At 39.8% G+C, this 20,169-nt stretch overlaps 1 protein-coding gene and 1 long non-coding RNA gene across 4 annotated transcripts in view; one reads left to right on the top strand and one right to left on the bottom strand.

The window, feature by feature from the left end:
• LOC122553732 overlaps positions 1-19,059 on the top strand; it is a 23,894-nt gene extending 4,835 nt beyond the window's left edge. Inside the window, exon 3 of the long non-coding RNA XR_006312808.1 lies at positions 18,999-19,059. This is a non-coding gene — a long non-coding RNA (uncharacterized LOC122553732). The remainder of the gene's footprint in view (positions 1-18,998) is intronic.
• LOC122553731 (RAS guanyl-releasing protein 1-like) overlaps positions 5,887-20,169 on the bottom strand; it is a 117,803-nt gene continuing 103,520 nt past the window's right edge. For 2 of the 3 annotated variants that reach the window (XM_043697995.1, XM_043697996.1), the window contains 2 exons: positions 18,911-19,284; positions 5,888-8,580 (listed from right to left, as the gene is read on the bottom strand). In XM_043697995.1, the coding sequence (XP_043553930.1) occupies positions 8,410-8,580; positions 18,911-19,284 (545 nt within the window). In that variant the 3' untranslated portion in view covers positions 5,888-8,409. Of the gene's footprint in view, positions 8,581-18,910; positions 19,285-20,169 lie in introns of all 3 variants that reach the window. The other variant, XM_043697994.1, reaches the window with a different exon arrangement.

Raw genomic sequence — 20,169 nt, 5'->3', positions numbered from 1 at the left:
CCCCAGTCTGACCTATCACCCTCACCTTGACCTCTTTCCACCTATCACATTTCCGACGCCCCTCCCCCAAGTCCCTCCTCCCTACCTTTTATCTTAGCCTGCTGGACAAACGTTCCCCATTCCTGAAGAAGGGCTTGTGCCCGAAACGTCGATTCTCCTGTTCCCTGGATGCTGTCTGACCTGCTGCGCTTTTCCAGCAACACATTTCCAGCTCTGATCTCCAGCATCTGCAGACCTCACTTTCTCCTCAATGGAAATATGTGTGCTTAGCAACTCCAACTAGATCAACATGTTATGGAATCCGAGGACTTTTAGAGGTGATGGGGGAGGGGTGACAGTGAGAAGGCTCATTTCTGCCCTTTCTCTCCTGCACAAAAAATTATACAACTTTAATGCTTATTTGGCCAGCAGCCAAAGACATCAAGATGCAACACTTGAATGTTGTTTAAATTTCCAATTACATTTTACAGGGGAAGCTCTTTCATGGCTTCATCTGGGATGATAGCCAGGAAAGTAGTGGGTTGGACAATTTTAAACCTTTGTTCCTCCCACATTTCCATTAGGTGGATGTCGCAATGGGGATGCGTTTCAAATTAAGGCTACATATTAAGTCCTATTCCTCCTCAATCCAAACGTTATGCTGTCAATGTCATAAGCAAAATTCAAGATTGAACCATTGATCAATTCCCAGACATGAAGAAAGAGATTTTAAGGAGTGTCGTAAAAGAGAGAGAGGCGAGGCAGATGGATAGGTGGCACAATCATCAATGGGGAAGCAATTAAAGATGCTCAAAAGGCAAGAATAACGTTCTCATGCGCCATGAAAAGCCAGGAAAGACACAGGACTTTCCAAAATAAAGAACCAATGTCAGAGCAATGGAAATTGCCAGAACAGTGGTCAAGTTCCCCAGTGCCTGATTTCCGGCTTTCTCTGTGTGAGCAGAGGTGCATTTGTTGTTGGCAGTTCCAGTTGTTTGTTCTCGTGGTTGGTAGCAGAATTTGGCAGGTACTTGCTTCAGAACGGGAGCATGGCACATAAGGCTGAGCAGGTACAAAACACCTGAGGGAGGAGACAAGGTCTTAATTGATGCTGCAAATGTATAATTGAGACCCACATTCTGATCTTTTGCTGTGGGAGCTATTGAAAATTTCATGGTGAAATTGACCAGGAGATCTACCAGAATTAAATGAGTACAAATATGTCCGAGGATTTTTTTGGCTGTAGGAGATTACAGAGATGGGAAGAACTAAGTTCATGAAGGGATTTGTAAACATGGATGAGAATTTTACATTCCAAATGGATGGACAGTTTTTCCTCTGTCTAATTTGAATGTCATTAATATGTACACATTCAAAAGCAATGTTACACAATAACAGTTATATTTCCTCCAGCTGTAGTGGAAAATATCTCCACAGAAATAATTTCAAGAACAGCAGCAATTTACCTTAGTCATCAAACAAACTCATTAAAGAAATTCCACAGTTATTATGCTCAAATCATTGCAACGTCTGGTAGAGGGGTTCCAAGTTATCATCTGGGTGTTGTTATGCTTCAGAGATGTAAAAACTCAATCAAGTGAGGCATATCATTGCTTAATTGACCAAAGACTGTTGTTTTTATCTCTGATTTTTTTTAAAAGAAATTCTTTCACTGGTGTCACTGCTAAGGCTAGCATTTGTTGCCCATCCTTAATTATCCTTGTGCTGAGTGAATGACTGGAATATATCAGAGGTCAATTTGGAGTGGACCCCATTGCTGTAGGATGGGAGTCACATATAGACAACGTGAGCTATAAGCGATAGATTTGTGTCCCTAAAGGACATTAAACGAACCATATGCTTTTTCACTGTCATGGGTTCTGAAAGGGATAATGTTTAAGACTCCACCAAGCTCCATCCAATCTCATAAAGTCTATCTCACAATCCTTATGACAATAAAAATGTCATCAGTGCCTCCTGATATTCTGAATTATAATGTCTAAGTAGCCAATATAACCTGTATTTATTGCTATCATGTAAAAACTACAAATTGTTCTGATAGAAAACTTGTTGTTACGAGTCACTAATAGTTTATACTCCACCAATGTTAAGCAAACAGACTTAGTATAGGAAGGTTGATTAGGCTGGTGGTTATGGCCGAGAGATTTAGGTGATGGATTAAAAATCCCCAGAGCCTCCCCATATGGTTTGCAATCCTGCTGACTATGTTTGTCTTTATCTCTGCCAAGTTATAAAGGGCTCTTGTGGTCATGTACCTTTCAGCCAGATGGCTTGTGTTCAAGTCTAACCTACCTTGTGGTGTGTACAAACATGTCTGAGTAAATTCATTAAAATATCTATCAAGTAGCAGCTCTCTACCCCAACTATTAGCTGCTTAGGGGTTGGTTCCACAGCTTACACAACATTTCTAAAAATCAATTATCGCATTATGGTGACCATTGCTGTGACAAGGTTTCATTTCCAGGTTTTATGGATTGAATTCAAATTCTGCAATTGAATTTGTGTTCCCTGGAAATTAGTGTGGACCTTTAGTGTACAGGTCAAGTGACATTACCACCATTGCTGCCTGGATCAGTCATTTAAACTATGGTGAATATATAAATATTCAGATCCTAAAATGAGGTAGTTTTTAAAATCCTTTAAGATTGGTTTGAATATCCCAGTGCAGTTATTCACCATTGATCTAGCTATTGTTTGATTCTCCCATCAATCAACTTGCCAGTAGTTAGGTCACCTCCAGCTTTGTGGGAGCATTTGACAAAGCATCTGACGTGCAACTCAGTAGTTAGCCTGCTGCCTCACAATGCCAGGGAACCGGGTTCGATTCCACCCTCAGGTGCCTTTGTGTGCTTTGCACATTGTCCCCATCCCTGCGTGGGTTTCTTCTGGGTGTTCCAGTTTCCTCCCACAATCCAAAGATATACAGGTTAGGTGGATTGGTCATGCTAAATTGCACAGTGTCCAAGAATGTGCAGGCTAGAAGTGGATTAGTCATGGGAAATGCAGGGTTAGGAATGGGGTGGGTCTGGATGGGATGCTGTTTGGAAGGGCGGTGTGGACTCAATGGGCTGAATGGCTTGTTTCCACACTGTAGAGATTCTATAATTCTATGAAGTGAGAGCATGAGAAACCTACAGTTCATATTATTCTACCATTGAAAAGGGAAAGTCATAATGACACTGAGAGTTTGCTGTATCACTGAATGTCCTGGCCTAGTAAAGGGGCTTTGATTAAGACAAGCAATTAACATTACAGTTCCAATTATTAAGTGGGTTGTCAAATTCAAATTTCAGACATAGTAAGAAACCAGATAGGTTAATTGGAAGTGTGTTGAAAGGAAAAAGAAATAGGTTATCTTTTAATTAATTCTTATCAAGTCATTATATTTTTATTAAACATGTATTGGTTGGTACATGTTAATGACTGGTATTGATCACATACATTTTCACTGCGATTGCAATAAATGTAAGTGTGCAACAGACAAGTTATTGATGTTGGTTTAGTCATCCTGCATTTAGGGGGCCTGTATACAATACAATAAAATGTAAATTGCTACACTTTTTTTTCAAGTGAAGATGTGTAAGCTACTGCAAGTTTTGAGCATGTTCTTATATTGCGTTCTCTGTCATGGGAGAGAAGATAGTCCATTAATGGTTGTCTGCAGCTGGGCATGTGTTAGTCTTACTCAGTTTAATACACAACAGTACAGGTCATCTGCTATAACATACATTTCATTAACACTGATTCGCTGTAACACGATTGACAAATTGGGAACACCGTTTTATTAAGCTCGAACTTTTAAAATGTGTGTTGGCTGTAATGCAATTACATCACCAACATTTTAAGTGCTGTTTCTAAAGCACAATTTTTCTATAATGTGGGGCTGTACAAGAACACAACCATTGCGTCAAAGAACTGTATGTTCATTACAAATGTCTCCCTCTTTATCTATTTAATGCCAATTACCTCAAGCATCCACAGTGGGAATAGAGTTATCTTTCAGTTAAAGGAGAGAGCAAAACCAAATGTGCTATGCTGCATTTTCACTCCCAAACTTTCTTCAACCTTTTTAGGCAAACAAATTATATATTCTCCAAAAAGAATCTGACCCTAACACACTGGCACCTCAGGTAGGGAGTAATAATTCTTTTCTCATTCCAATGTAAAAAGGTGCAATTTAAAATTGCAGACAGCAGTGACCTACCCCCCAAGTCAGCAAAGTCTACTTTAAATGTGAAAATTGGGCTCAGATGAAGTCATGTGTCCAATCTGTGATTAAAACCTGAGCAGAGCAAAAAGACTTTTCCCACTAGGCCAAGTCTGCTGAGAGCAGGAACCTACAAGCAGTCTAGCCAGACAGCTATTTTTATTCCTTGGGGCCATACAAGGAAACATTTGGCCTCCAAGTGCTGTGATATAACAAGCTATTCTGTTTACCTTAATATTGATGATCCTTCCTTGTGGTTGTCAGCAGCTGCCACTCCCTGATGTGTTTGTACTTACTTCGCTGAGTTCCCACCCAAGAGTAAAGAACTTCTGATCACCTGGGTGGATCTGCCCTTTTATTTCGCTTCATATTAATGTTCACATTTCTATTTAGCATAAGATTTTTGATATTCAACTTGACTACACAACCTCCATTTAGAGGATATATTTATGACAGGCTTTGGGACATTTTTCTTACTGGTATAGATGGCTACAAACCACTATTTCAGCAGACTTATTATATTAACCTGCAGTCTGAGGGGGGGAAATAAGATATATTTCTGCCAATCCATAACTGCTGGGATCAGGTGTCTGTATATTGAAAAACAAAAGAGAATATGATGTTTTTATGTGTTACTACCGGATTTAGGAAGTTTTTTTATGGTTTTACCCTGGCAAATGCACTGTGAATCACTACATATATTCACAGGAAATCTGGATCAATCCAATTGAACAAAAATCGAAAGATGCTGGAAATCAGAAACAAAGTGTAGCAGGTCTAGCAGCATCTGTGGAGAGAAATCAGAGTTAACATTTCAGGTCCAGTGATCCTTCCTCAGAACCGTTTAAAGGTTTGAAAACTTGTTTGAACAGATTTGAACTTCCCCGCTGTTATCAGACATATGAATGGATCTCTCATATATTGATCTTTCTCTGCATTTTCTCTGTAGCTGTAATACTATATTTTGCAATCTGTTCTATTACCCTGATGCACATGTAAGGTATGATTTGTCTCAGCATACAATACTTTTAAATGTATCTATACAAAATTCACTGTACGTGTGACAGTAATAATTCAAATCAAAAACCACAACTCAATAATCCAAACATCAGCTGTGCTTACTGCCACTTTTACAATTAACATACACGACTTGCAATGCCACCTGTTCAGATGGCATTGTAAACATTCCCTCCTTGTAGTGTTGTGGTAGTAATCTGAACCAGAAGAACTGTGTTCAAATCCCACTTGGCCAAGTGATGCATAATAACATCTCTGAACAGGTTAGTTACAAAACAGGTTGGTTACTTCCCTGCAAGTATTCCGAGGATTGGTGACAAATCACCAGGGCAAGCCTGAGTTTGCATGCACAAACTGCCTTGATGTCAAAAGACTTTTCAAACATTCACCTTAATGGTCTGTGAGATTGTAAATATTCTACCCTTCCATTTCAGTTTATAACACTTTAGTTCATCCAAGCTAGTCAACATTTGACATCAATTAGTTAATTGTATCCAACCAGAACTGTGCTTAACCATTTTAAATTGGGTGGGCTCTGTGGAAGACTACAGCTATTATCCAGATACTTTGACGGGTAATCATACCTTGTAGGCGACTGCCAGAAAAGAATTGCAGTCCATTTGGCCACAGGTTCACACTGAAATAATATCAGACTGGAGTAGAATATATTTTTTGAAATGTATTATTTAATGTTTGCTATGTTAAACAAAAGAATCAATCTTAATTATTACATCATGCTACAGATTACTTAACCATCACAAACGAGTCAAGTTACAGAAACAAAAATGTATTGTACAATTATACATATATACATGCACTAGAAAGCACAACTACTTGCTTATTTTATATCAAAAGAAGTCACTTAACAGAGCCTTAAAGCTCCTTGGGTCTTTAAGGGGTGATTCAATGTGAATTCAATGTGAATGCCATCTTACTGCTTTTCATTTTACATAAAGATTTGAGTAAAATTTCTACTAACATTTACAGTACCTGATCTGACAATCTTAAATATACATTTTAAGTTAAGCCTGAATATACAAGTGACTTACACTCTCCAAATGTCAATTTAATTTACTGCAATGCAGACTGAATAACATAAGCTAATATAATTTGTAATACACACAGAGTGAAGTATTGGTTTATTCAGATAGTGGAAAGAAATGTGGCTGCAGTATAGTTCATACTTAGAAAACAGAAACAAAATAATATATTTCAGCTATTTACAGGTCTCTTATCTTAACACCCTGTGCCCTTACCCGAGTTGATGTCAGCAGATAAAAGTGACATTTGCTCTCTTTCAAATCAAACCTCTCAGCAGTTTACACTGAATTATATGCCCATTTAATTCTCAAAGCTAAGGACAACTTCTTAATTGATGTGCCCATCAGATTTGGGACTATACTACAGGGTGCTTTCAATAATGTTTACATCGGCATTACAAACATTCATGAGTATTTTTAGACTAAGATGCAATATACCTGTTTAAAGCTTGTAGCTTGTATGAATGAGATTGGATTGGGGCTAACTACCAGAGAGAGGTATAACATGCAGAAATTTCACACTGTGGTTTTGTAACAATGCAGCATAATCAAACACAATATGTATATTCTGGTTCAAAATACAGAGTCTTCATTTATAGGCATCTGTGCATGAAATATTTGATTTACGACTGAATATGCCACATGTATGTGCTACTGTACACTTTTGGATTTAACAACTTAAATTTGATCATTCACTCAGTTCTGAACTGAATATGGCTACAACAATACAAAATTAAAATACTGCAGATGCTAGAAATCTGAATTTCTTTTTTTTAAAAAGTGCTGAATTAAAGGTCACAACCTTACCTCTGAATATGCGTGCTTTATATGTGTGCCTGAAGTGGCTTTAAATGCCCATAAAAAAACTGAAGTTATTGTATACCATTAGCTGAGCTTCCCTCATAATAGCTCTGACACTTCTAGGGCTAAAGATAGAGGCTTCTGAGTGATTCTGGGGTGACTCTCAATTCATTGTGATTTATCTTTGATGACTTGATTAGGTCTGTATGTTTTATTAGGTTTAAGTGGAAAGGCAGGGAGGGATGCAATTCATTGGTATAGATTGATGATTTGCCTTGTAACAAAAGCTTTCAGTAAAATCATTGTGATGATTCTTTATTTAAGACGCTTAACACTTATAAAGGTATAGCATCCTTTTATTTTCAAGGAGCTTTCTGGGTAAAAGGAAAAAATGTCCTTGTATTTACAGAGTGCCTTTCCTGATGTTGCTAATACCTCTCACAGAATAAATTATTTTGAAATGCTGTTGCCATTGTTCTGTAGATGAGCATAGTGTGAAAATAGTTCTCCAAAATCTTCCTTGGCTAAAGGTGTTTTGGTGACTGTGATCAGATCTTTGGAGTAAGTAATGTAATTACTTCAACAGAACCTTTACAACAGAGTCTGAGCCTTACATTAAAATTGGCACTAAATGTGAGGAACAAAATGATAGTATTGGTAACATCTTCCTCTCACTTATTAGGGGAATGTTAGAAATATACTGTGAATTCTAATAATACAACTTATTTTTAAAAAGATTCCTTCTGAGAACTTTTATTTTAGAATAATGAATATATGTTCTGTATAAACTTTATGCTATCAAAAATGTGCGTGCAAGTCATTGTATTTATTTAAAATACACACACACATTTGAAATGGCCATCTCCGCCAAGTCACATTTATGTTTAAAACAAATCAGAAGTAACATTGTTTTAGCAGTAGTATAAAGTTGTGACATTGGAGACCTATCACTAATTCACCTTTTCCATGTAAAAGTCAATCATGGATTGTGCATCTTTTTGACTGTTTTCCACTAATGCAAAATTTCAGGTTAACCCCATGTGTAACTCTACAAAATTGTTATTTTCTTTAATCAATGTCCAATCTTAATCTGCTGCTCAAGGGGTGCACTTGATTCTTCATGAATTGAAGGAATTTATTATTAAAAGTGACTAGTGTTTGTACTAATGCTTGCTTCTATATCACTGTTTAAAAACTAGGTACAGGTTGTTATTGAAGAGAAAACACAATTAAATAATGTGGAAAATATCCACCAATTTTCACAAACATTCTCACATTTTCAACATTTTCTTGAGATCCCAGTACTGTACAGAAATACTTGTTATGAATTACATATATTACATTTTATTCTTGTGTCAGTGAAGAGATTCTTGGTTCCATAATCATATGCTTTCGGAATAAATCTAGTTGTTCTGTAAGGGCCTTAATTTCTTGCTGTGCCTCTAATAACTTTGTTTGCAGGCTTGTATTTTCAATGTGTAACTTTTCTTTCTCTTCTTGAAGTAGAGTTCTTTCCTAAATCAGCAAAAGAACAGAGAAGCTATAATTATAAACTTTCGGATGTTTAATTTGTTGGATTCAACAGATCATGTACAGATACTGCCCACAAAAACCCATTGTGTCATGCTTATTGTAACACTCCAAACTTAGCCTTGTAGAAAGCAATCTCATATGTGCTGATATAATATTAAGTATAAGATTGTATTTGAAAAGATGAGAATTTGTATAATAACATTGTAACTAAGTTTATATTCTTGTATAAATTTATTTTAATGGCCAGTCAAATGTGAACCAAATTTCAACTGACTTTTCCATCCTTGTGAAATCTTCATACTATCATCACATTTAAAAGGCTAAATTAAGAAAACAAACTGCATAAACTTGGCTTTTATTCCCTTGAGTTTAGATGCTTGAAGGATGATTTAATGGAGATACTCAGAATAATCAGAGAAGTTATAAGGCTAGATATGGAGTAACTGATTCCTCTGGCCATGATATCTCAGCACAGTAGAACATAATCTTAAAATCAAAAGTCCAGTTATGGTTGAAATCAGCAATCACTTATCCACAAAAAGCTTTGTGGAAGGCTGGATCTCACACAATGAAAATATAAATGCAAATTAAAATTTTCTTCTTAAGTAATAATAAGATACAATGAATGTAGAATAAAACAAATAAATAGGGTTCCAATATAGATCAATGATGATCCAACCAAATGTCTCTTCAAATTTTATATCCACAAAATGTTATTTAAGTGCTTCATGGCTGAAGAGTTTATTATTAAATAGAAAACTACTAGGGCTCACTCTGATGTATTGGTGAGTACACTGTCTCAGTCAGAATGGACTTGGAAGATCTCTGATTGTATCCTCAACTGTCTTGAAATAGGTTATTTTTAAGATTAATTCATTGGATGTTGTCATTGTTAACTGAGCCAGCATTTATTGCAATCGCTAATTCCCTTTAGAGTGTTAAGCTGTCTTCTTGATCACTGCAATGCATTTGGTGTAGGTATGCCTTTAATTCTGTTAGGGAAGGAGTTCCGGAATTTTAACCCAACGATACTGAATGAATGGCACTATATGTCCAAGTCAGGATGATGAGAGGCTTGGGGAGAGTTGGTAGGTGATGGTGTTCCCATGTATCTACTGCTGTTGTCCTTCTGGATGGAAGTAGCCATGGGTTTGGAAAGTGTAGTCTAAGAAGCCTTTGTGAATTTCTGCATAGACTTTTGTGGAGGGCACACATTGCTGCCAATGAACATTATTGGTGGAGGGAGTGAATATTTGTGGATGTGATGCCAAACAAGTAGGTTATTTTGTTCAGGATCTGTCAAGCTTCTTGAGTGTTGTTGGAAGTGCACTCATCCAGGGTGGTTTATTCGAATTAGGGTGGTGCTGGAAAAGCACAGTAGGTCAGGCAGCATCTGAGGAGCAGGAAAATTGATGTTTCGGGCAAAAGCCCTTCATCAGGAATAGAGGCAGAGTGCCTACAGAGTGGAGAGATAAATGAGTGGAGGTTCAGGGTGGGGAGAAATTGCATAGAGTACAATAGGTGAATGGGGGTGGGGATGAAGGTGATAAGTCAGAGAGGAGGGTGGAGTGGATAGGTGGAAAGGAAGATAGGCAGGCAGGACAGGTCATGAGGGAGGTGCTGAGCTGGAAGGCTGGAGCTGGGGTGTGGTGGGGGAAGGGGAAATGAGGAAACTGGTGAAATTCACATTGATGCCATGGGGTTGAAGTGTTCCGAGGCGGAAGATGAGGTGTTCTTCCCCCAGGCGTCGGGTGGTGAGGGATCGGCGGTGGAGGAAGCCCAGAACCTGCATGTCCTTGGCAGAGTGGGAGGGGGAGTTGAAATGTTGGGCCACAGGGCGGTGGGGTTGATTGGTTCGGGTGTCCTGGATATGTTCCCTAAAGCGCTCTGCTAGGATGCGTCCAGTCTTCCCAATGTAGAGGAGACCGCATCGGGAGCAACGTATACAATAAATGATATTGGTGGATTGCAGATGAAACTGTGATGGATGTGGAAGGCTCCTTTGGGGCCTTGGATGGAGGTGAGGGAAGAGGTGTGGGCGCAAGTTTTGCAATTCCTGCGGTGGCAGGGGAAGGTGCCAGGACAGGAGGGTGGGTTGTTGGGGGGAGTGAACCTGACCAGGTAGTCACAGAAGGAACGGTCTTTGTGGAAAGTGGAAATGGGTGGGGAGGGGAATATATCCCTGGTGGTGGTGTCTGTTTGGAGGGGGCAGAAATGTCGTCAGATGATGTGGTTTATGTGAAGGTTGGTAGGGTGGAAGGTGATGTCGTCAGATGTTGTGGTTTATGCAAAGGTTGGTAGGGTGGAAGGTAAGCACCAGGAGGGTTCTGTCCTTGTTACGGTTGGAGGGATGGGGTTTGAGGGCGGAGGGGCAGGATGTGGATGAGATGCATTGGAGGACATCTTTAACCATGTGGGAAGGGAAATTGCAGTCTCTAATGGAGTTGGAGAGATCCAGGAAGGGCAGGGAGGTATCAGAGATGGTCCAGGTGAATTTAAGGTCGGGGTGGAATGTGTTGGTGAAGTTGATGAATTGCTCAACCTCCTTCATCAACTTCACCAAAACATTCCACCCGACCTTAAATTCACCTGGACCATCTCTGACACCTCCCTCCCCTTCCTGGACCTCTCCATCTCCATTAATGATGACCGACTTGCCATTGACATTTTTTACAAACCAACCGACTCCCACGGCTACCTTGATTATATCTCTTCCCACCTTACCTCTTGCAAAAATACCATCCCGTATTCCCAATTCCTCCTCCTCCACGTATCTGCTCCCAGGAGGACCAGTTCCACCACACAACACACCAGATGGCCTCCTGCTTCAGAGACCGCAATTTCCCTTCCAACGTGGTTTCCAGCATCTGCAGTCCTTGTTTTTACCTCGTTTATTCAAATTATCCTCCTGACTTATGCCTTGTAAATTATGAATAGGCTTTGGGGAGGCAGGAGGTCAGTTACTTACTGAAGAACTCTGAGCCTCTGACCTGTGCTTGTAGCCACAGTGTTATATAGTTAGTCAGTTCAGCTTCTGGTTGATGGTAATCCCCAGAATGTTATTAGTGGAAAATTCTGCAATAGTATTGCCATTGAAGGTCAGTGGGAGATGGTTAGATTCTGTCTTGTTGGGGGTGATCATTGCCTGGAACTTGTGTGGCATAAATGTTACTTGCAACTTACTACTTATTGGCCAGTCCTGAATATTGTGCAGGTTTTGCTACTGCTTCAGTACTGAGAAGTCCTGAATGGTGCTGAGCATTGTACTGACATTAGCGAACATCCCCACTTCTGACCTTATTATGGAAGGAAAGTTATTGCTGAAGCAGCTGAAGCTGCTTGGACCTAGGTCATTGCCCTCAGGAACAACTAAGAGATGTCCTTGAGTTGAGGTTATTGACCACCGACAATCACAACCACCTTCCTTGGTACCAGGCATTACTCAAACCAATGGAGACTTTCCCCCGATACCCAATGACTCCAAATTTGCTAGGGTTCCTTGATACTACATTCGGTCAAGTGTAGCCTTGATGTCAAGGGCAGTCACACTCACCTCTCCTCTGGAATTCATCTATTTTGTCCATGTTTGAACCAACACTGTCTTGAGTTCAGAAGCTGAATGGCCTTAGCGGAACCAGGACTGAGGTCTGAAGGTGGATAAATCACCCAGACCAGTTGGACTACACCAGAGTTCTGAAGGATATAGCTGAGGAGGTTGTGTGGGGTGATCTTTCAGGAATTACTGCAGTCAGGGAAGGTCCCAGAGAACTAGAAAATGGCTAATGTAACACACCCGTTTAAAAAGTGATGAAGGTAGAAGATAGGAAACTATGGGCTGGGTAGCCTGCCCTCAGTCTGATGTAAGATTTTAGACTAGGCGAAAGTCCATTATTAAGGATGAGATTGCAAAGTACTTGGAAGTGCATGGTAAAATAGGGCTGAGTCAGCATGGCTTTGTCAAGGGGAGATCATACCTGACAAATCTGTTAGAATTCTTTGATAATTTAGACAAAGGAGAGCCGGTGGATGTGGTCTATTTTGATTTCCAGAAGGCCTTTGACGTAGTGCCGCACAGAATGATGCTAAATAAGAGCCCATAGTTTTAGGGACAAGGTACTGACATGGATAGAGAATTGTTTGATTGGCAGAAAGCAGACAGTGAAGAAAAGAGTCTTTTTCAGGATGGCAGCAAGTGATGAGAGTCATAGAGTCATACAGCATGGAAACAGATCCTTCGGTTCAACTCGTCCATGCTGACCAAGTTTTCCAAACTAAACTAGTCCCACTTGCCTGTATTAGGCCCATATCCCTCTAGACCTTTCCTATTCATGTACCTATCCAAAGGTCTTTAAAATCTTGTAACTGTACCTGTAGCTACCAATTCATTTCAGTTCATCCACACACAAACGTTGTTCTGTTAAAGCTACCGTATTATTAACAAATTGTTCATTCTTTTGTTTAAGCTTTTGTGATGATACTATCGCATGGATTTTTTTTAAGAATAAAAGTTGAGACAAAGGTGCTGAGCAATCTGTTTCAAATCCCATAAAATAAATAGCTTATGGGGCCTTGGGTTTTTTTTCCTAAATTCAGAACAATAGAAGCAGCCTGAGCGGGTGGAGTGAAGTTCCTGCAGAACCCGGATTTTTAGTTTTAGCTTTTCAGTGGCAGTTGCTGGGGCCTTGAAACTGGGTTTGAAAGCTGCAGTACATCTCTCCTTGTTACTCTGTCTCAGGGTTTTCTCTTGATGTTCCTACTGGAGAAGTGTCTGTGAGACAATCCATTTTACTGGTGGAGTTCTGCAGCAGTCCATGTTGGGACCACAGCAATTCACACCATATTATTAATGACCTGGACAAAGGAACTGAGGGCATTGTTGCCACATTTGCAGATAACACATAGATATTTGAAGGGGCAGAGATTGATAAGAAAGAGGAAAGTGCTTGGAAGGACCTGAACAGGTGAGAAGAGTGGATAAAGAGGTGGCAGATGGAATACAATGTGGGAAAGTGTGAGGTTATACACTTTGGTTGCAAGAATAGAAGCATAGACTGTTTTCTAAACAGGGAAAGGCTTCAGAAATCTGTGACTTCAGAGTCCTAGTTCAGGATTCTCTTAAGATTACTGTGCAGGTTCAATTGGTGGTTAGGTTGATACATTCATTTCAAGTGGGTTAGAATGCAAGTTCAGGATTGTATTGCTGAGGCTGTATAAGGCTCTGGTCAGACCGTGTTCGAATATTGTGAGCAGCTTTGAGTCCCGTAATTAGGAAAGGATGTGCTTGTGTTGGAGCAGGTCCACAAAACGTTTGCAAGAATTATTCCGGGGATGAAGGGCTTGCCATATAAGGAACAGTTGAGGACTCTGGTCTGTACTCAATGGAGTTTAGAAAGATGAGAGGGGATCTGATTTAAACTTACATAATATTGAGAGGTTTGGATAGAATGGACCTGGAAGAAGATGTTTCCAATAATAGGATAGACTAGGACCCAAGGGCACAGCCTCAGATTGAACAGATGACCCTTTAGAACTAAGATGAGGGGGAGTTTCTTCAGCCAGAGGGTGCTGAATCTGTGGAACTCTTTGGCACAGAAGGCTGTGGAGGCCAAGGATGAAGGGCTTGCCATATAAGGAACAGTTGAGGACTCTGGTCTGTACTCAATGGAGTTTAGAAAGATGAGAGGGGATCTGATTTAAACTTAGGGTGTTGAATTTGTGGAACTCTTTGGCACAGAAGGCTGTGGAGGCCAAGTCATTGAACAGATTTGAGACAGAGATAAGTAACTTTTTGATTGGGAAAGGATCAAGGGTTATGGGGCGAAGCAGGAGAATGGAGTTGAGAAACATCTATCTTGATCGAATGGTAGAGGAGGCCTTATTCTGCTGCTTTGTCTTATGGTCTTCAATGAGCAGATTGGTGCTAAGAAAGTGCTACTTAATAACTCTGTTGATGACACCTTCCATCACTTTGCTGATGATTGAGAGTAGACCAGTGGGGTGATAATTGGCTGGATTGGATCTTCGTGCTTTCAATGCACAGGACATATCTGGGAAATTTTCCATATTTTTCAGTAGACGTAGCTGTACTGGAACAGATTGGCAAGTTCAAAAGCACAAATCTTCAGTATTATTTCCAGATTACTGTCAGAGCTCATAGCACTTGCAGTATTCAGTGCTTTCAGCCATTTCTTGATATTATGGGGATTGAATTGAAGGTGAGCATCTGTGATGCTGGGACCTCTAGAGGGAGCCAAGATGGATATTCCATTCAGCACTTCTTGGCTGAAGATTGTTATGAATACTTCAGCCTTATCTTTTGCATAGACGTGCTGGGTCCCTCATCAGGATAACTGTGGCACCTCCCCCTCCTGTGAGTTGTTTAATTGTCCACCACCATTCACGACTAAATGTGACAGGACTGCAGAGCTTAGATCGGAACATTGATTGTGGGCTCACTTAGCTCTATCTATCATTTGCTGCATATGTTGTTTGGCATAAAGGTGTTATAGCTTCACCAGGTTGACACCTCATTTATAGGCATACCTAGTGCTGCTCATGGCATGCTCTCCTACACTCTTCATTGAACCAAGGGTGATCCCCTGACTAGATGGTAATACTTAAAAATCACTCAACACCAGATTATAGTCCAGCAGGTTTATTTGGAAGCACTAGCTTTCAGAGCGCTGTTCCTTCATCAGGTACCTAGTGGGACAGAATTTATAGCAAAAGATCACAGTGTCATGTCATTAAAATGATATAATTGAACAAACCTAGATGGCTGTTAAGTCTTTCATCTTTTAGAGTGGGTTGCAGGTTTCGGTTCATTAATATGTAAATCCCAGAACTTTTTTTAAGTCACATTCTTGAGATAACTTAAGGTTTTATAAAATAAAAGTGACATCACAACTCAGACAATGTATTAAAGATGTGAAGTTAGAGTCTGTCTGTATCCCAATCTTGAGGCAGACTGGTTCTATTTCCAAAGTCTGAATTTATGCAATGTTATGCAGGTTGTGTGCTTTTTTTGAGCAAAACTAGAGTGTATCTGAAAATACAATTCTACAAATGCAAATTCACCCTATAGACTTATATGTGTGTGTATGTGTGAGAGAGAGAATGTGAGTATGTGCATGTGAGTGGGAGTGTGCATGAGAGAGTGGGTGTTTGTGTGTGTGCATGCTTGGTTGAGTGTGTGCGTGAATGTGACGGGGTATAAGCCTGTGAGAGGGTGCGTACGTGGGTGTGAGTGTGGGGGCTGTATGTGTGTGTGTCTGAGAGGGAGCGTGTGAATGAGAGAGGTTTTGCGTGGGTGTGTGAGTATGTAAGAATATTAATGAACCAAAACCTGCAACTCATTCTAAAAGATAAAAGACTTAACAGCAATTTAGGTTTGTTCTATATATTGTTTTAATTGCATGACACTGTGATCTTTTACTATAAATTCTGTGTATTATGATTCTGCCTCACTAGCTACCTGATGAAGGAGCAGCACTCTGAAAGCTAGTACTTCCAAATAAACCTGTTGGACTATAACCTGGTGATGGGTGATTTCTAACTTTGTCCACGTCAATCCAACATCAGCACTGCCACATCATTGATGGTAATGGTTGAATGGGTAATATGCCAAGCTATGAGGTTACAGATTGTGGTTGAGCATAGGTCTGCTGCTGATGGCCCACAGCAGCTCATGAATGCCCAGTATTGATTTGGCAGGGGTGTCAGGGGCTGAGTTTGCCATTGCCATTTCTAGTTCCTAGATTGATGCCCGGCAGTCCAATTCTTTGAGACTCTGGAGCAGTTTGATACAACTGAGTGGATTGCTAGGCCGTTTCAGAAGACAATTGAGAGTCAACCACACGGCTGTTGAGTTTGAGTCATTCACAGGCAAGGTAATGACAACGGATTTTCTTCCCTAAAAGGCATTTTGTGAACACAATGAGTTTTACTGACAATGATTTCACGGCCATCATGAGACTTTTAATTTCAGACTTTTTGTGTTCAAGTGCCAACATTTGTGTGTCGTGAGGTTTATACACACGTCCCCAGAACATCACTTGTGCGTCTGGATTACTCATCCAGTGACGTTTCAATTATTTGATTAGATGCCTTGTGTTAAAGTAAAATCACGATAATAATTGGGAGTGGAATATTTTGACATTTTGTTGATGGGTCACTAACCTGTACTATTAACTTTATTTCTCTCTCTTTTTTGTTGCCAGACCTGTTGTATTTCCAGCATTTCCTGTAATATTTCAATACACTCCTAGTGCAGACCAATTGGTCCTACCTCAAGCCCAGCATTCCCAGTGCAGGTCTTAGTTCAATGCTAATATTCCCAGCTCAGTCCAAATATTCCCTGCTGAAGCCCAATATGCCAGCTCAGGCCCAGCACACCAAGTTCATACCTAATACTTTGAGCTCAGTCTCAATACATATAACTCTGGCCCAGCACTTCTGGCTCAGATCCACTGGTTTCATCTCAGGCCCAATATTTCTAGCTGTAGCCCAGCACTCTTAGTTCAGTACCAATACACCTAGTTCAGGCCCGATACTCCTAGCTCAGTACCAATAATCCTACGTCAGGCTCAGTACACCTAGCTTAGGCTGGTACTCCTAGCTCAATACAAATCCACCTAGCACAGGGCCCACACTCCTAGCGTAGGCCCAGGTCTCCAAGCTCAGGCTCAATACTTCTGGCTCAGATTCAATACTGGCTCCCACTCAATACTCCTTTGTTCAGGACCAGCACTCATAGATAATGACTGAAATGTCTTTTTTTCATTCGATTCCATTGTTTTTGCAATGAGCTGCCAGAAGAAGTGGTGGAGCCGGATACAATTATAAGTCATCTGGATGGGTATATAAATAGGAAGAGCTTTGAGGGATATGGGTTAAATACTGACTAGGTCAGATTGGATTATCTGATCAGCATGGATGAGTTGGACTGAAGGTTCTGTTTCCATGCTGTATGACACTGACTCTATAACTACGCCGCTACATCTTTGCCTCCCCAGGAACCTGGGAACTGAGAATCTGAAATGCACTCTTGAGACTGCTGTATTTAGCTAGACTGTCCCTACTTGGGTTTGCTGCAGTTCTCTATTTACAAGATCTAAAAGTGACTGTTGTCTGACCTTCAGGAGTTCAATCACATTTAATATTGAAAATACTGACTCTAGCTCTCCAGTGCAGTTCTTCTGATCATCTCTTCTCAAAATCTGAATTACACTTGCTCTTGATGTCAGCATTACAACTTCATGTATGTACAACTTCATCATTAACATATTCATTCCCATTATACTATACTCAGGAGCTGGGGCAACATCAGGAGAGCTGGAACTCTCCCCAGAATCATTTTACCACGGAAAAGAAAACATTGGTCAGCTTCTGCTCCATAGCCAGCAATCCCCAATTGAAAATACCACATATTCTGAACATCTACCAATCATTTCACACTAAATTTGTAAGATGTTGGTCTGTACAAAGTCCTACAACTATGTGAATGGAGTGCATTAATAAATCTTCTTTGATGTGAAATTATAACTGGGCACTTTACATTGTGAAGCTACTTTATTAATGAGAAGCAAAGTACTTAAATGCAAAAAAAACTGGACTGTAAAAGGAAGAAAAACCCTAAGGATGAAAAGGAATATTTCTTCAGGGAAGATGGTTTGAAATGACAATATCATTGGACTAGTAATGTCCATGGTAGTTGGTGGAATTTCAATTCAAGTCTTAAATATGGAATTGAAAGGTAGTCTCATGAATGTATCACCAATTCTGTTAAAAGCCCACTTGTTTCACTATTGCCCTTTAGGGAAGGAAAACTGCAATCCTTCTTAGTCTGTTCTATACGTGACTGCAATCCCACAGTAATGTGGTTGACTCTTAACTGCCTTCTGAAATGGCCAAGCTAGTCTCTCACGTCAAGGTCAATTAAGAACAGACGACAAATGCTGGCCTTGCCTTTAACACCCACATCCAATGAAAGAATAAAGAAAAATGTTGTTCCCAGCTCCTACTATATATTTTCCAGTGGATTGGCTCCCATGTTTGCCAGCCCTTAGAGCTGCTCCAGGATATATTATCCTCTCCAGGTCACTGAAATCCATGCAATGACTTGCTGGTCTTCTGATTTTGTTTTTTAAAAATAGTGTTTTAGATGTAAATATTGAGGTTTATATTTAACAATATAACTTTAAAAACAATATGCCACATAAAGCAAAACATCATCCAGATTTTACTTTGTCTTTTAAGTGCCTATTGTATTGTCCCCTGTGATTAATGCTCTAAAATGAAACTGGATTTGTACCTTTTCTAGTTGATATAATCGATGCTCCTTGCTAAAGTCGTCATTTTTAGGTTTGTGAAATGATGCCATATTTTCCCATTTCACACAGGGTCTTCTACGAGTTGGAAGAGGACTTGGACACAATGGAAGTATGTTTGGGGATAACAGGGATGTATCTGATGTCTTCATTCTTCCCAAAGATGTTGCTTGATTTCCAGTGGTATCTGTGTCTGAGCCAGTTATATCAGTCTGTGTGGCCTTGTGCATTACAACAGGCTTCAATCTTACTGAGATCTTCTGGGCTGAGCCCCCCATTAGTACAATAGTGCGGTCTTTGCGTTCAGTATCATTATGCACTTCCTCATTGAAGTATGTAAATGGTCCATCTTCATTTCCTGCAAAAATATTAATGTGAACATTGTGAGAACATTTCTCAACTAACTGAAATATAAAATGTATGAACTACAAGTGATTACTGCAAATAAATCTTTTTATTATCACATGTATAGTTTCCAGGAGATAAGTGACCTTGATGGGTATCCAATTTAGAAAAGACAAGGTATGGATTGCATTGAATTATTTAAATTGTACAGCAAAGGAACAAGCCATTCAGCCTAACTGATCTTTGTCACTGTTTACGGTCTACATGAGTCTCCTCAAACCTCTCCCCAACATTTTATCAGCATTATTTTCTGTTACTTTTTTCATTGTCTGCTTATCTAGCTTCCTCAGAAATGCATCTTTGTACCTTGACTACTTATAAGTACCATTCAAAGCAATATCTGAGTAGAGATATTTATGCTGAATTTCATGTTGGATTTATTAATGACTATATATGGAGCCTAGTTTTGGTCTCTTAACATGTGGAAACACCTTGTCTAAATCTAGCCTTTCATAACTCGAACTACCTCTTAAAGGTGACCCTTCAGTCTTAAAGTTTTCTAGAGGAAATAATCTGTTGAATTTGCTGATAGATTTTTTTTAAAAAAGTTCATAAGATGTGGGTGTTGTTGTCTCGACCATCCAGTATTACCCATCACTAATTGCATAGAGGACACTTAAGAATCAAACACATTCCTGTGCATCTGGAGTCACACGTAGATTAGACTAGGTAAGAATGGCAGATATCCTTCCCGAAATGGCATAAGATGGTTGCATGGTTGCTATTAGGACAGCATTTTATTCCAGATTTTCTTTGAATTAAAAATGTATTATCTGGCATATCGCCAGAAAATTAGTTTGGGGTTATGGATACTAGTGCAGTGTCATCATTGTCTCCT

This window comes from Chiloscyllium plagiosum, chromosome 10, assembly GCF_004010195.1.
Source record: "Chiloscyllium plagiosum isolate BGI_BamShark_2017 chromosome 10, ASM401019v2, whole genome shotgun sequence".
NCBI classification, from domain to species: Eukaryota; Metazoa; Chordata; class Chondrichthyes; order Orectolobiformes; family Hemiscylliidae; genus Chiloscyllium; species Chiloscyllium plagiosum.
Note: the sequence above shows the minus strand (reverse complement) of the source record. Positions and strands in the feature narration are given on the sequence as shown.